Here is a 15,784-nt window from a genome sequence, read left to right on the forward strand (position 1 = left end):
AAAGAGAATGGTCTAGCCCGATTTCCCACTATGCTTTGTAGTGTTTTGGCGATGGCGGAGATGGCGACAGTTGGGGAGGGTGGAGAGGGGGACGCCTCAGTTCTCCACCAAATCAAGGTTGTATAACAATCGTTAGACTACATAAGATTTCTGAATAGTTCTGTGCACCTGAGGAATATATCAGTGTCGAACACAACATGCTGGCATCAAGGCAACTGCATGAGGTTCTGTAACTTGTGCCAAGTCCTGCCTTGGAAACTTTCAGATATGAAACGGCTAACACAAATATTCAGTGATATGCCATATGATAAAAGCCTAAGGTTTCTAATAATATTGCTCTGTTATTTCTTACTATGAAGGACACGGTTGATAAACTGTACGAGTTCAGGGACCATTACTTTGAGCAACACGGCATCGATAGAGCAGCACAAAAGGCAGAGGATGTGAAAGCAGAGGTGTCAAAGGCCATGAAGCTACTTGATGAGTTACAAGGTGATATGTTTACCTTTTATCAATAGTGGAGGATTTTTAGTTCACATGCATAATTAAGTTACCACAACTCACAATCTATCTCTTCACTACAAGGTTTGTCTTTACGTATATGTTAGTGATTAAATGTACTACATGTAACATGTTAGCATTCATGTTGCAACTATATACCTTCTTATCACACAGAAACATGCCCCAACAAGGCACAGGTTTACATGCAGAGAGGCCGTGCCCTGAACGTCACCTCAGATTTTGACCCTGAAGCTCTGGACGTGCTGTCCAAAGCTGTGAAGCTCGACCCCTCCCTGGTGGAAGCGTGGAACAACCTTGGGGAGTGCTACTGGAAGAAGGGAGACGTGGAGGCTGCCAAAAACTGCTTCTCTGGAGCTCTTGCCAAAGTAAGATTTTATTCATCGTAAACTGATAAATCAAGCATTTTTATAGCCTCTACCAGATCTCAGAACCAGCAAGAAAGAGTAGAAATTGGCCAAATAAAACATGCTCCCAAGTGCCAAACTGTACTCCTTAGTGGACCAACTCCCCTGGCATGTTATTTGTCTATTTGACCAATTTCTACACTATCCAGCACATTTCTGAGACCTGAGAGGTGTGTTATGCCAAAGGGCAGTTATAGTGGCTATATAGATACAGATTTACATGTACATAACTAATTTCTCTAACAGTCCAGGAACAAAGTGTCATTGAGGAATCTATCCATGGTCTTACGCCAGCTCGGTACGGACCCTGTTGAACGACTCAAGAATATCCAGGAAAGTGTGACTGTAGCCAAGGAAGCTGTACAACTGGATGTCAATGATGGCACTTCTTGGTGTAAGATTTTGTCAATTTTTGTTGACAAATTTGGAAATGAGTCTTTAATGTCAAGAATGTTCTAACTGCTTGTTATTACTGGTGTGTGTGTTTTTGGGGGGTCAGGGGTAAAGAGTTTGTATGGACTTAAGGCAGTGATTGTATATCAAAGTTTGTAATGTAACATCTTTATGTTTTGTCCAGTCGTTCTTGGCAATGCCTACCTGTCAGTGTACTTCTCTGGTGACCAAAATCTACAGATTCTCAAACAATGCATGAGTGCATACAACCAAGCGGTAAGTATTTAGTGGAGCCTTGAGAGAATGATTATTACTCACAAACACAATAAAGATGTGCATTGTTTTTTTTTACTTTGGTGGACAATGTTAATATTCACTTATCCAACTATTATGAATATATATAACGTTACATTATATACAATGGGGTTGTCAACTAACAGCATTCTGTTATCATATTTCTGTACTTACACATGTAGGATAACACTGACATAGACGAAATTACATATTATATTCATTAATGATTAAAAGGTCTTATAATGTGGCAAGGTATACATGTGTTATAAATTATCCAGAAAAATCTGTCAAGACATTGAAGTTGTTTTCCTTCTATCTACAACTTTAAGCATGTCAAATGAATTAAGACATGTGTTGGTGTAACTTATTTAAGTAAATAATTGATGTGATATTACAGGCACATCAAATGGTGATAATGACATTTTGTCTGTCAACCAACTAGAAACCCTGGTTACTACGAACACTAGGATTACAGTGAAAAGTACTAGTACTCAAATGAGAACTTGTTCTGCTTACAATTTTTATGTCACACGTACAGCAACAGACTCTTTTTGTAGCCTGTAAGGTGACATTTTTCAGTCTGAAGTTTCATTCTCCATCCATGGCTGTAAGCACAGTTGACATGTCCTCAGTACTAGCCTGAGACCCTGCGGTGATATAGAAGTTATCATTTAACACCGAAGTTGGTTCAAGTTCCATGGGAGACTGAAAGTCTTTTGCCATCTCTTCACTTTGTGGTACCATGCAGCAGCACATTCTCACCAGGTGACCCCGAAGGCCTGTCCTGGGTAGCTGACTGTGGCTGATCATACTTGCAACCTCCAGTTGACTGATGTTTTGCTGTGCCACCTTTGCTGTAGCCACTTCTGTTTCGGAGTAGGGCGGAATGTTCCCGAGAACACTGTCAAGGCTCTCGCTGTCGTCCATTTCAGTGTAGTAGATGACCTTATCTTCGTTATCTTCCTTCAAACAGATTTCCTCTGAAACTTCCTGTTTTGATGTCGATCGGGAACATGTTGGTGATGAGATATTTGAACTATTGCCCGAACTAGGAGTAAGATGTACATTTTGTACCGTTTCTCTTGATGGTACGCATTCAGCTCCTTTTTTCACACCAATTTTTCTGACAATCCTTTTGACATTTGGTGTGAGATCACAGTGAAACTGCTTGCCTGGAGAATTACTCCCAGCTGTGTCTGCATCATTTGTGCTTGGTGCACTTACATCTTCCAGTGAAACATCTTGCAGTAAAGATACACACTTTCTTGCCCTCGACTCATTTTTACCTCTAGCTGTAGCATAAACCTGGTTGGCAGTGTTCTTGGTCCTTTTCCACATCCATCCTTGTTGAACCTCTTCCCGAGTCAGGCTTCTTTCTCTCAAAATGCGGTTCAACCGTCTCTCTTCGGAGTCTGTAAGAGGAAGATGTAATCTGCAGTAAGACAGAAGCCTTAGTTCCTCGGCTATTTCAGACTGCTTTAGCTTCTGAGAATGTTCCTCTTTCAAGTGCCCCTCCTCTGGAATGCTCGTGTCCGCTTGTTCAAATTGCAAAGTTTCCGATGTTAAGTTCTCGCTGTTTTCCATGTTCCCCATGTCCATTGTTGCTGCTTGAATGCTTGCCGCCATCACGACTTGAAGTCTGCGAGGCCGCTGGATGCCAGTCTTGTAAAATGTTTGTTTTTAAAACGCTTTCTTCAACCGTGGTGCTGCACGTGATTTGAAGTAGAACTTGGGAATTGGTAACGATAGAACGCTCACAAACAACTGCGCCCTTTGCCTCCTGACTGTAGCGCATGAGTCGACAGAGAAATAATGTTGACGTATAACCGGATGATGTAAATGTTGTACAGCAGTTTGTGGTGAGGAAAACACGGGATTTTTTACGGAAGTTGACCGGAGACAACTGTGTTATCAGCTGGACGCATGCACGGGGGCGGGCCACTGTCGTCTGCTTTTGGGACTGTACCAACTTCAACCGCATGCGAGGGGCGCACTATTTCGCATAGTGTTTAAGGTGAAATGATGCAAGGCTACGTAAACTAGTACAGAATTGATGTTGCTTTATTACGGTACAGTTGATATTATTTTGGTCTTAATCAGGCAATCGTCCAGTTTTGCGTCAAATTTCGAAAATTGTGTAGTTAAGTCCACCACTTTTTTGTGATGGTATTGCCCGAATGAGAAAATGGCGGACGTCTACATTCGAAAAGCCGAGACCAGACGACGTGGAGACTAGACGACGCATGTCTAGCTGTTATCGTGGCCTAACAATTGTATAACTTCCCAAACAATATCCTGACATCGGAATTTAGCGTTTTCACAAAGCTTGGTAAATCTGGGATACTTTAAGAAGTCAAATCTGTTGAGCGAAGGAGTGTGATAAAGCTAAATTTAGCGGTTCAACATTCAGCGATGACGGAAGGCGACATCAATTTCTGGGACTCCCTTGAGACTTTAGGCCATGAACTTTTGGATCGCGAAAGAGAGATTGTTCAGAAAAGACAACCTGCTACAGAAAAGGCCAAGACACCTACCTCAGAGAATGGAGAGAGTGGTTCCAGAGGACAAGTGTTGAGAGCTATCGAGCGTCTTACCGAAACCATGATTGTTGCATTGTCCAAAGAACAGTCTCCAGTGCTGACTTACAAAGATAGAAGGAACTCCTCAAATGTGTCATTCGATGAGGATTTCGGAGTCGTTCCCAGCGACACTATTGCAGTCAAGACGGTGGACTTCTCGGCAATAAAGTCGACGACAAGATTTGCAAGAACTTTACAAGTCCTTGCCATAAGTTACCGGCTTGTACAGACGAACACATACTCTACAAAACGGGACGTCTTTTACAACAACACGAAGTTGTTTGGTAGCCAGCGTGTGCTTGATACGATAGTTGACGACATCGCCTGTATGTTGAATGTACCCAGGCATAGTCTGCACATCTTAGCAACATCAAAAGGTTGTGTAGCCGGAGATCTAACGCTGGTAGACAGTGATGGCAGTTTTCTGGACTGTTCTGTAGCAAGCGGAGGAACCATGGTGCCAGCACATGTGCAACATATCACAAACCTACACTCAAGTAAGTCCGTGTTTCGTTCTGTGTACCTCACTATATTGTCGAGTCCTTGGTTCTTTCTCAAGTTACAAAATCACAAATTTCAGCTGGTAATATTGCTATGGCAACACCTCTCATTTATAATAACATTTATCATCAACTATTTTCCTGTTCATATTGCAGTCACACTACATAATTGAAAGATCACGAGGTTGGATCTGCATGTGTAACCGAACAGACCAGTGTCCAGAAAAGATAATTCTCTTGTTTTGCATCTTTTTGTCTTAAAACGGCAACTAAGTTGCTGATGTCCTTGTTTTCCCTTGCAGATGCCAAGTTTGTGCTAGTTGTGGAAAAGGATGCCACTTTCCAGAAGTTACTGGATGATGGCTTCTGCAGGAAGCTGGCACCTTGCATCATGGTCACAGGCAAGGGAGTACCCGACCTCAACACACGTATGTTAGTCCACAAACTGTGGAAGGCCTTCCACATACCTGTCTTTGCTCTGGTGGATGCTGATCCCCACGGTATGGAAATCATGTGTACATACAAGTATGGGTCCATGGCGCTTTCACATGAATTCCACAGCCTGACTGTACCCACCCTGAAGTGGCTCGGAGTGCTGCCTTCAGACATCAGACGACTCTGCATCCAAGAGGATGTCCTCTTACCCATGAATGACTCGGACAGAGCAAAAGCAAGGGAGCTACTTGAGAAGCCCTTCCTTTCCGCTGAGCCGTTGTGGAAGAGAGAGTTAGAGGAGTTCCTCACAAGAGACAGAAAGGCGGAAATTCAGTCTCTCATTTCCATTTCTCCAACCTTCCTAACAGATGTGTACATTCCTAACAAAATCAAGTTTGGAGGCTGGATCTAATGGCAACCTTTATAAAGATTTTGTCTGACCAGTCACCACATCTGTGGGACAACAATGATAAATGTTTACTCCTATGAACTGAAGGACTGCTAGAGGGTTGCATATAAAGAAATTAGTTGAATGCATGCCATAAATATATTCATGACTTTTTGAGGACATTCTACATATTGTTTTGTATCATTAACCATTCATTTTCTTGTATTGTCATAAGCCACCAACATTTCTTGCATATCTTCTTTTGTTATGAAATATGATAGGCACCAAGGTTTAGATTTATCAAGTAAACCCTCAGGTATTCATGTAGTGGATTGTAACTGAAGATGCTATAAGGTACCAGAGGACAGGCATTGTAAATACTGTGTACAAAGATTATGTTTCACATAATACAGTGGATATGTTGTGATGAATAAAATTCAATTTGTGTGTTTCAAAGATGTCACATCATTTGCAAGTGTAGTGAATAGACACTTTTCTAGGAATGTATACTACGTAGTACATTTTGCATACATGTAAGTACTAGTAGTGTCAAGGCTGTAATGTCAAAGATATCTCTTGCAAGGCATCCCCATTGTATGTAATACTGATAGCTTTTAAGGAGATAAGCCTCTAAATTTATTTCCCATCCCATGTCTAACTACTTGAACTCTTTCAGGAAGGTGATGTTGTGGCCAAAAGCAACCCTGACCTGCATTTCAACAAAGCAACAGTAAGTCAGCATGCCTTCATACAGATTGAACCTTGGCTATGGCATATGTCATTCTCATATTGAAGATAAATGTTGCATTATACTATTAGTAAATATTGAGGTAACGATTGATATCTTTGATCTGTTGATAGGTGTTAAGGTATGAAGAACAGTTTCAGCTGGCGTTGATGCACTGGGACCAAGCTTCAGCACTGGACCCAACATGGGACCAGCCGAACATGAAGCAGACACAGCTTCTCAGTTATCTGTCCAAGGTGGCTGACATGGTGCACCACAAGGTAGGGACAAAACCAGCAGTAACATGCATGATTACCTGTCAGTTTATACTAATGGTTTACTGGTAAGTAAGCTCTTGATTTTAAAACATTCCTCTAAAACAGAAAACTTCACAGTTTTGTTTGAGGAGCCAGTTCAGACTGTAAACCTACAGTGTTGTGTATTATGTTGGGTTCTCTGTTTTCCAGGGCAAATTGAAAGCCAAAAGACTCCAGTCCATGCTGAAGTCTCTGTCAGAGAAGGACCTGGGGCCATATGGTGGCGGCTCATTTGAAAGCTCTACAGGGAAGAAAGTTCCACTGGAATCAACAACATTGGCAAACTTAGCTAGTGGACTGAATAAGAATAAACTGGTGTTGGGCAAGGTGGTATGCAGTGTCACAGCAGAGGAAACCATTCCTTTGTAAGTATTTCAATACTTATGTACATGTATGTTGCTCTTGACTTGCTCTCAACTTGTTACTAAAAAATACAGGAAATGAACTTGTTTTGTGGTAATATGAATTTGTACCATTCGTCTTGAAGTTAATGTGCAGCCTGTTTATGTAAAAGCATGTTCAGGTTTTTAAGTCAAATTGTCATTTCCCCAGGCTCATACCAGCATTATGATAAGGTACACCAGCCTTGAACACTTTCTTAAAATGCATCAAGTTCTGTTTCTATACTGACATACATCTTTACTCTTCTAGCACCTTTGCTTTGACAGACAAGGAAGGCACCTGCTTTGCTGTAACAGTGTACAACGTTGCACCCAACTATGGGACAATTGTTGGAGACTCAGTAGCCATTCCAGAGCCGTTCTTGCAACACGTAGACTTTCAGCACAAGGACAAGGTAGGAATAGTTTTATCCTCCAAGCTTGTCCTTGCTATCTTATTGGAATTTCTGATAATTTTGATTCTAAGATATAACATACTAGGTATTGCAGATCTAAAGGGTGTGGTAAGACACAGTAATGAAATACCTATGTGCATTTATCAAAACTTATGCTGGTTGCAGAAGTTCCAGTTCAGCGTGATCCGAGTGGAGACTCCACTGGTCCTTGTGGTCAACAGCAGGAAGCTTGGATTGGACAAACAGGCACCAACTGTCCTAGCTTGCACAACAATGAGTGAATAGACAACACACAACTGGTCCCAGATGTAGGAATGCTGAAAACTTGTGCTGCAGATATGTCGTTGAAAAATCAATCATTCCAAGCACAAAAGTAAACATGTCATTCAACATGGTATGTTGCTGGAAAAAGAGGCATTCAAAAAGAATTTACCAGACTGACTGATGCCTTGGTGTCCTCCTGTTTTATGTGTTTTTGTAACACATATTCCAATGTCCCAAACTCAATGGGAATTTTTCAAAGGGTGCACTGAGTTACTTCTGTGTGATTGGAAAAAATATCAAAGAAGTTATTAAACCTGCTGCTCTTCTCAGTAGGAGGTACATAGACAATCTTCAATAGTTTGGAGCTGAGCATTTGGAGTTTTTTGTACATATTTTGTATCTGTCATATCATCTTGTGTGATGTGTGACATGTTTGAACAGTTCAGCAACTAAGACTTGAATGAAGAAACAGTGAAAACTGACTGCAGGAAAAGTTGTGTGGAGTTTATTTGTGTTCAACTAAAGTTTATCAATGTGAGACAGCAACATTTTCACATGATGTCCTGCTTCTTACTGAAGCTTTATGCAAATAAACTGTTTCTTACAATGAGTTTAAGTTCAACTGTAATAATAATTACACAATGGATGACTGATTTTAGACCTTGTATTCTACAATCACTGTACAAGACTGCTTAATCCTTTTGATTGTTGCCTGTTTGAACTTTCTGTATAAAATCTCACAAGTTACAATAAACACGAGGTTGTTCCATACTTCATAGAAGCCGTCTACTTCTTGCGTACCGTGCCTTTGGTTTTGATGCCATGTGCTCCTGCAGGCGTCTGCTTGGTTGGGTCGTATGTGAAGGTCTGTGGTACTGGACCTGTCCCCGCTTCCTTCCATCTCAGGGCTGCTCGTCTTTGTCTGTTCTCAACCTCACTAGCAAGACTGGCATTCTTCCATCCTGGAAATTGTGAAAACACATATTGATGGCTCCGTTTCCAGCAAATGCAAGTTTTGCTGCATTCTTCCAGCATAATGTGTAAAATGTTTGATCTAGGCAAAGTGGATGAAAGTGGATTAAATGTGATGTACATATAATTGTTTGAATCAAAAATGCATCATTAAAAAAGTCGCAGTACAAGAGAGTTAGGTGCATGAACTCTGGTTACAACTATAGGACTAAGGCAATCAAGTAAAGCTTACATAAGTCATAGGCCTAACTACCTAACTTATCATGGACTGTAAATACCGATGAGTAAGCTCTACCTTGTTTCATGCTTTTGACGAAACCTTCACTTTTCTTCACGCTGGCCGGATCATGCTGGATCTTGTGTGGCATCTTCAGCCACTGTCGAACAGCTGGGACCTTCAGCAGGCTGATCTGAGCAATGGTGAAGGTGTTGGACGTCATCCAGTATGTGAAGATAGCCTGTTGATTGTATTATAAAACACAGTCAGTACAACCATCAACATGTTTCTGACACAAGCCAAAATGCTGGGACATTACACAAGTTGAGGAAGAGAATGTGTACTATGATGACATCACTACTGACACTAGTGTCATATCAATTTAAAAATATCAGATGTTGGGGTACACTGGTTAATTTCATACATCTCATATGTCTGTACTTACTGTGGGGAAGGAAGCTGTGAGAGGCAGGATCATCACAGCCACCACTCTCATCACATTCTTCATCGTTTTCATCTGGGGATTCTCCACTCCCAACTCAGAGCCAAGCTGGAGGGGGAAAAAAATCAAACTTGTTTATTACATGATATCGATTAGCAAGAAAAAAAAGTTATGTATCATTCTGTATGCTGAATTTTAATTTTTGGCTTCCCAATCAATGCCATTCTATACCATGTAAGGAGAAGTGTAAATCATGGGAAGTTAGCATAAACCATTAACAAACTTAGCATATCACCTTGTCTGGGTGCCTTTGGTAAAACATGTCACAAATGTTGCCTGTAACACTGGCAGCATTGTTCAATGGTCACACATGTAACACAGAAATTATCGGTAAGTACGGTATACATGTACTACACATGCTCCGACATGTCCACATACCTCAATGATGGTCAACATTGTAGCAGATGTCATGAGGGGAAGAATGAAGTAAGGGTCAGAGGCTGTGAGGTCAGTGAACCAGAAAAGTCCACCTGTCATCATACTCATCATGGGAAGGGTAGCCATGCGCCGGAGACCAACAAAGAATGAGACGAAAACTGGCATCTAGAAGGAAAACAAGGAAACAAGAATGTAAACTGTTTTCATACAGTATGTTGAGGGAAAAATACAAGACAATATCATTAGTCATATCTTGAGTAGAAAACATGTCTGACCTGTACAAGTGGAACCAGGAAGTTCTTGAGAGGATTGACTCCATGTTTCTTCATAAATGCCTGTAGCTCAGCAGTGTGATGGGCAACTTAGCAAGAGAAGTAAAAGATAATGGTTAAAATAGAGACACACATGTACCAGAATTAATATACTCACAAAGCATATGGCAAATGTCTATGGAACTATCTTCTGCTATGAGAAGGACCATTCACTACAGCACAACTTAATCATAGAGAACATGGCACTTTTCCGTAATGTTTTCACTACAAGTACATCTGATGAGTCAAACATTTGAAGTGTAACATACATGTATTTCAAATAGAATAGGCTGCAATTCCATGAGGGCAATCCATGCCTTCCTGGGAGTTGTAAAAAGTCATTTTGTCATGAGTAGGGAGTGTATGTTAGGGTAGTCTGGACATACGTTCAAACTTGTTTCCCTCTGCTCTGGCCTGATTAATCTTCTCATTCATTTTCTGTATCTGTGGCATGACGTTGTTTAGGTTGATGGCATTCTTCTGTCCCTTCACAATCAAGGGAAACATCAGGCTCCTGGCTATCAGAGTACCTACAGAAATGGGAGAAAAATGTAAACTATATAAACATTAAGAATCATTGTAAAATAACATACATGCAACATGAGCATCTGTTAAGCCTTCTGACATTAACATATGCTACCAAAGAGAATTTCAGATGAAAAATTACCAGAAGTAGTCAAGATTATGTCAGGTATGCTCCCAGCCATTAGTGCTGTTTTTGACAGTGTAGTCTGGATGTCATCTGAGTTAGGATTGAGTATGATATAAGATGAATGATTGATTGGATTGGATCGAATGAATGATTGACTCAGATGACATCCAGACTACACTGTCAAAACCAAACTTATGACTGTGTCTTAAAGAAAGAATAGTCTGCAGCATAGAAAATCTGAGTGCTAAAGGCAGAGCAGAACAGATCTACAGGGGTACTTACAGCAGACAATGGAGGCCCACCATGGTAGGTGTAATGTGGAGTGAAACATATCTATGGTTGACTGGAGGAGACCAATGGGAGACCATCCCCCCAGCCCCAGCTCTGTGAGGGAAGGCTCCACCCCTGTCTCTGCTGCAGCCTGCATGATGTCATGTGTGGTAGGAGCTTCAAAAGGGACAGGGGTCACTTCTGTCAGTGGGACATCAGTGGACATGCCTAGTGGGACTTCAGATGTGATGTTTGGTACAACTGCATCAGGAAGGCCTGATGATGTGTCTGCTGCCTGTCACATCAATAAACATACACGCCATCAGTATGTGTCAGAACTAGCGCAGTAAACTGCAGACACAGGGTTGCTTCTTGCAGAATATCCTTTCCTCCCTCAGTCTTTTGGTTTAATCTTAATTAAAGCATTGGATTACTGACTGTTTGCTGAGTGAAGAGGTGGTGAACAGAAAATGCTTTTGTGTCATGAACCAGAATGACAACGTAATATAAATTCCTGGATTAAAATTCAAAACAAGAATGCTTGATCTGAATGCTAGCAAATTTAAAAGAATTAATACCTGCATGGCGGGCTGTGTCCTTTCTATGTCTGTGCTGTTGTACCGAATCCCCACCACACTCATGGCCCCGATGTTATTCCGTCTCAGCCAGCTCCATGTGACATCAGTAAAATGTCTTATTCTTGGTGCTGACTTGATGTGACTTGAGCCCATACTGTACTGGACTGCAGCAAAGCCTCGCTGGGACTGAAAGTACCAAGTTGAGAAATTTGCTCATGGTATGTGATAACACTATCATACAAGAAAAATGTACTTGAGTTAGTACATGTCATATGTATTTCTAAATTTACACACTAGCACAGCTAGCACAGCACAGTAGTGTCCCTTGATACCATGTTGATTTTAATGCAAAACATTAAGACGATTTTTCAAAGTCGTTCTAATTTGTGTTAAGTTATCTGTTTCACAAGTCTCAAATTATTATTGTAGTTGCCATGTCCTTGTGGTAACCGTTACATGAAATTTCTGTAACAAATTACTTTTTGCTGCCCCCCTCCCACATCACAAAAGTAGCGGATTTCTACTGAACATTGTTAGCTTAGAACTATAACCACAGGCACGCAGAGCACCCAAGTTAACGCTACAGTCTTTCCCCTTCAAACAAAAGCAGTCTGACATCTCCACTCACCACACGTGTTCCCAGGTTTCTGAAAATTAAATGCCCTCCACCGCCGCAACTTCGCACTAACGCCGCCATGCTGGGTCCTTTGGGTAACCCTGGATTATACCATTATTTGCTGTTACATGAATATGTTTACATCTCAAAGAATATAGGGTTTCGTTAAACAATATGTACATAAATATGTCTAATTTGTATTGGTATTTTAAGATTGTTGAATATACATGATACTATTTTCTGGTTGCATAAACGATTGTTAACGTGACACCCCTAAATATTTTTTTGAATCGAGTGTTCCACTAACCTATGACCCGCAGCGGAAGAAGATCAGTACGAAGACATGAAGAGAAGAGGAGCATGGCTGCAGCAGTTGTTCGTGTCAAACGCTGTCAGAACGACGATCCAGTCGAAGCTCTGTTAGTCTCCTGTAAGAGACTAAAGGCTGCAGATGGACAGGCAGCCGCCACAGTGACCGCTGAAGACATCAAGGAGGTTTTCAAGTTCGTCGGAACGGTCGCGAAACAGGTACGTAAATATCTGTGTTGTATCACTCACAGTCCCATGTTTAGCTGATGTTAGCAGTTTAATCAGCAGAAATATAAGCCATTCCCCGTCCCTCTTTTCTTGTACGATATACTGTCCTTCACCATGATGTAATTTTTCTGATAAGCTTCGTAGTTTGAATTTTTCCCTCACGGATTTTGTAAAAAAAAAGAATTGCCAGGCACATCACGTGGGTCCCAAATGTCATGATGTCATCAGCATGGATCTTTCACTATTTATGCGTACTGGTCTGTACAATGCAGCTATATGACATGACATTGATGGAATATCCGCCTGCATGCAAATACGATCATGTACAATGTTACATGGCTAGCCAGACTCATTAAGGGTGTTTGTAATAAAGTACTCTGTCATTCTCTATTTCAGTTGTCGTTTTATCTAATAATCTATCCATTAGTTATATCAAGACCCTTGGTGATATACAAAACATGCATGGTATTACTATTGTACTGATTGTTATTCAAGGCATGTCAATAGAATGCATTTATCCAGGCTCAGCAGAATTCAATAGACCTGATGTCATGGGCTGGCAGGAAGTACAGTGCCAGATCTGGTTATTAATCATGGGTGATGTATTCATGCCTTTGTAGAGAAGGCGAGAGATTTACTGTTGGCATTGTATCGTATGTCTTAAATTTCACAGTTTCTGCCAAACTTTGGCAACAGGATCTTTTTGTCCTTCACTCAGGGTGACAACCTTCCCAAACATATCAAGGACAACATCACTAAGATCAGGCCTCATGCCAAGAAACAGCCCAAGCCCCTCACCAGTAAGAGACATGAACAGAATCGTGATGCCTTTAGGGTGGCCCAACGAGCAAGTCGCTACAAAGTGGTGGCCAGTCACAGGGACATTGATGTAGTTCTAGAGAGAGAAGAAAAAGAAGATGCAGGAAAGAATGGTCCCAAGGTTGCAGCAGGAGAGGTGGAAGCTGGGCAGCTGTTTGGTGTGTTTGATGCTGTGGAAGGAAACAGCAAGGAGGATGAAGAAAGGAAGAAAAAGAGGGCTGAGAGAAAAATGCAGGTCAGCTGCAAATATAACGTTAAATATTTTCTGTAGAAATCTTTTCTCCTTTCAAACAGTTTCACAGCATTTCTTGTACGTGTTACAATCATTTTAACTCTGTACCGTGAATCTTGCCAAAAAGTAAAAGTTTTACCTTGTTTCAGGAGCTGAGCGACCCTGATGCCATCACCTGTAATTCAGTCCGAATGATCCGGGAGAAGCTGACCCTGTCAGACAGCCCAGCAGCTCCACAACAGTCCCCAGAGTTTGTCTACGACATCTACTACTCGGACTCCCTGGACCCCACCCACCTGCAGCACATCGTGGAGGTGACAGACTGTCAGCAGATGGAGCTGGTCCACGAGGATGCAGATGATGAGGGGGAGGACATCTATGATGATGAGGATGACAGCAATGATGAGAGTAACTGGAGGAATGACTATCCTGATGAGAATGAAGAGTCCAACAGGGACATAGACTACTATGATCCTGATTATGAGTGGAAGGGTAGGTTTGGTTAAAAAGTATGATACTTTGTTAACAGTTTTCAACATTTTCCTTCACATAAAAAGAAGTTGGACCAACTGGGACTATGCATGACAAATGTATGTACACGTACATAGCATCTGATAGAACTGTCCTTTTCTTGTTGCAGACACTTTTGGCGACCTGTCCAGTGATGATGATGACTACCTTGGTCCCAGGAGGATGCCAGGCAGTGTGAAGGGTGCGGAGAGTGCTGCCATGGCCAGGTTCAAGGCCCACCCTCTGGCAGACCTGGATGACGGGTACTGCTATACAGTACAGGACGGGGGGAGTGATAGTGACAAGGGCGGTGACTTTACATACTGAGGCATGTTACCTACAGTCCTCACAAAATTGTAAAATACAAAATGGAATGCAGTGTCAGACACAGCATGCAGATACACCTTGAGTGCAGTATATGCTGTAAGAATTATAGTAACTTTGTATTGTTGCACTATTACTATCCACTGGTGCTATGTGTACTGACGACTTTTATGAAGCATGTGGTGATCACATAGTAATGACTGGATCAAAAGTCTATAAACTGGCTATCAATACATGATACATTTATTTCCAGACAATAGATTGTCATGTAAGTAGAAACTCTCAAGAAGGCTTTTGCATTTGAAAAATGGTCATAGAGTACATGTAGATTACTTTGCAAACAACTAGCAAAAATGACTTTGAGAAAAGAAAACATGGCATGACTTAGGATAAGACATGAAAAGGAATTTGAATGAGTAACTCTGAGAATGAAGATACAAAGCAAATAGCAGCAAACTGTGTAAAGATGATGAAGTTCTATTATGTGAAACTTAGATAAAGGTAAACTACATAGGTTAGGTGCATGTCTTTGACTAAGATGTATGTGAATGCTTCAGATGACTAATACATATCAATATTATCAAAATTACATACATGTACATGTATATATATGTTGGGACTAGCTAAATGTAAGACAGTTAATGTTAAGGTTTGCTACACTGTTTGTACTTTGTGATATGCAAAATGCACATGTACCTCAACCACACTAACTAAACAGAGAAGTTTTATTTTTTTACCCTTTTAGTCTTTACCAGTTTGAACATTTCAAGTGCTGATTATGGATGTACATGGCTGTACAAATTGGGAGGGAAGATTTCTACTTTTACATCTTGAATGAAATGAATTCTTTTATGTTTCTGGCTAGAGCACGGACTTATTTGTTGCCTGTAAACTTGCCTAGAATAATGAAAAGTGATAAAAATGTTGTTGTATGCAGATACATGTATGTGCACTTTAGATAAGTTACGGATGATTATCTGGCTGTACTTGATGTAAAAGTATGGAAAATTAGTAACTTCTTCAATAGCTTTCTCCACCACAGTTTTGTGCCAAACTGGTTATTCTTTACGTTTATATGCCAGTATGATGACTGTATCTTGTCAATCAGTAAGAACTCACAAGACAGGCACTTGCATGCATTTCTAGTTGATTGTGACACACCATGAAAATGTTGTAGTGTTACTGGCTATTAATAGATATTCCTGTAGCATATCAATAATAAATGTGTTAAAAAGGCATAATGAACA

At 40.9% G+C, this 15,784-nt stretch overlaps 4 protein-coding genes across 4 annotated transcripts; 3 read left to right on the forward strand and 1 right to left on the reverse strand.

Annotated features, from left to right (window-relative positions):
* Positions 1 to 21: 21 nt before the first annotated feature.
* On the forward strand, positions 22 to 8,018 carry LOC109473722 (tetratricopeptide repeat protein 5-like). The gene is made up of 10 exons (XM_019773713.1): positions 22 to 117; positions 360 to 492; positions 676 to 887; positions 1,173 to 1,320; positions 1,504 to 1,595; positions 6,192 to 6,245; positions 6,377 to 6,523; positions 6,710 to 6,924; positions 7,211 to 7,355; positions 7,521 to 8,018. The coding sequence occupies exons 1-10, from the start codon at positions 31 to 33 to the stop codon at positions 7,638 to 7,640; spliced, it is 1,353 nt and encodes a 450-aa protein (XP_019629272.1). The 5' UTR covers positions 22 to 30; the 3' UTR covers positions 7,641 to 8,018.
* Positions 3,696 to 6,080, forward strand: LOC109473724 (meiotic recombination protein SPO11-like). Its single transcript, XM_019773715.1, has 2 exons — positions 3,696 to 4,689; positions 4,995 to 6,080. The coding sequence occupies exons 1-2, from the start codon at positions 4,026 to 4,028 to the stop codon at positions 5,537 to 5,539; spliced, it is 1,209 nt and encodes a 402-aa protein (XP_019629274.1). The 5' UTR covers positions 3,696 to 4,025; the 3' UTR covers positions 5,540 to 6,080.
* A 19-nt stretch (positions 8,019 to 8,037) lies between the features above and the next one.
* On the reverse strand, positions 8,038 to 11,705 carry LOC109473723 (mitochondrial inner membrane protein OXA1L-like). Its single transcript, XM_019773714.1, has 8 exons — positions 11,500 to 11,705; positions 10,934 to 11,216; positions 10,386 to 10,529; positions 9,964 to 10,049; positions 9,689 to 9,853; positions 9,254 to 9,358; positions 8,887 to 9,049; positions 8,038 to 8,581 (listed from the first exon to the last, which is right to left on the reverse strand). Exons 1-8 carry the CDS (start codon positions 11,650 to 11,652, stop codon positions 8,406 to 8,408), a joined length of 1,275 nt encoding a protein of 424 aa, XP_019629273.1. The 5' UTR covers positions 11,653 to 11,705; the 3' UTR covers positions 8,038 to 8,405.
* Positions 11,706 to 12,439: 734 nt separating this feature from the next.
* Positions 12,440 to 15,701, forward strand: LOC109473930 (probable RNA polymerase II nuclear localization protein SLC7A6OS). The gene is made up of 4 exons (XM_019774100.1): positions 12,440 to 12,643; positions 13,371 to 13,706; positions 13,853 to 14,195; positions 14,344 to 15,701. Exons 1-4 carry the CDS (start codon positions 12,476 to 12,478, stop codon positions 14,538 to 14,540), a joined length of 1,044 nt encoding a protein of 347 aa, XP_019629659.1. The 5' UTR covers positions 12,440 to 12,475; the 3' UTR covers positions 14,541 to 15,701.
* Positions 15,702 to 15,784: the final 83 nt, after the last annotated feature.

Source organism: Branchiostoma belcheri, unplaced genomic scaffold (assembly GCF_001625305.1).
Source record: "Branchiostoma belcheri isolate BF01 breed outbred unplaced genomic scaffold, Haploidv18h27 scaffold3, whole genome shotgun sequence".
NCBI classification, from domain to species: Eukaryota; Metazoa; Chordata; class Leptocardii; order Amphioxiformes; family Branchiostomatidae; genus Branchiostoma; species Branchiostoma belcheri.

Bases quoted from the DNA above. Each gene is read 5' to 3' on its own strand.
- LOC109473722 (XM_019773713.1), top strand. From the start codon at position 31: ATGCTTTGTAGTGTTTTGGCGATGGCGGAGATGGCGACAGTTGGGGAG. The intron at 493-675 runs GTGATATGTTTA...CTTATCACACAG, and splicing joins GCTACTTGATGAGTTACAAG to AAACATGCCCCAACAAGGCA. The intron at 888-1,172 runs GTAAGATTTTAT...TTTCTCTAACAG, and splicing joins TCTCTGGAGCTCTTGCCAAA to TCCAGGAACAAAGTGTCATT.
- LOC109473724 (XM_019773715.1), top strand. From the start codon at position 4,026: ATGACGGAAGGCGACATCAATTTCTGGGACTCCCTTGAGACTTTAGGC. The intron at 4,690-4,994 runs GTAAGTCCGTGT...TTTCCCTTGCAG, and splicing joins TATCACAAACCTACACTCAA to ATGCCAAGTTTGTGCTAGTT.
- LOC109473723 (XM_019773714.1), bottom strand. From the start codon at position 11,652: ATGGGCTCAAGTCACATCAAGTCAGCACCAAGAATAAGACATTTTACT. The intron at 11,217-11,499 runs GTATTAATTCTT...TTGATGTGACAG, and splicing joins GGACACAGCCCGCCATGCAG to GCAGCAGACACATCATCAGG. The intron at 10,050-10,385 runs GTATGTCCAGAC...TCTCTTGCTAAG, and splicing joins AGAGGGAAACAAGTTTGAAC to TTGCCCATCACACTGCTGAG.
- LOC109473930 (XM_019774100.1), top strand. From the start codon at position 12,476: ATGGCTGCAGCAGTTGTTCGTGTCAAACGCTGTCAGAACGACGATCCA. The intron at 12,644-13,370 runs GTACGTAAATAT...TCCTTCACTCAG, and splicing joins TCGGAACGGTCGCGAAACAG to GGTGACAACCTTCCCAAACA. The intron at 14,196-14,343 runs GTAGGTTTGGTT...TTCTTGTTGCAG, and splicing joins TCCTGATTATGAGTGGAAGG to ACACTTTTGGCGACCTGTCC.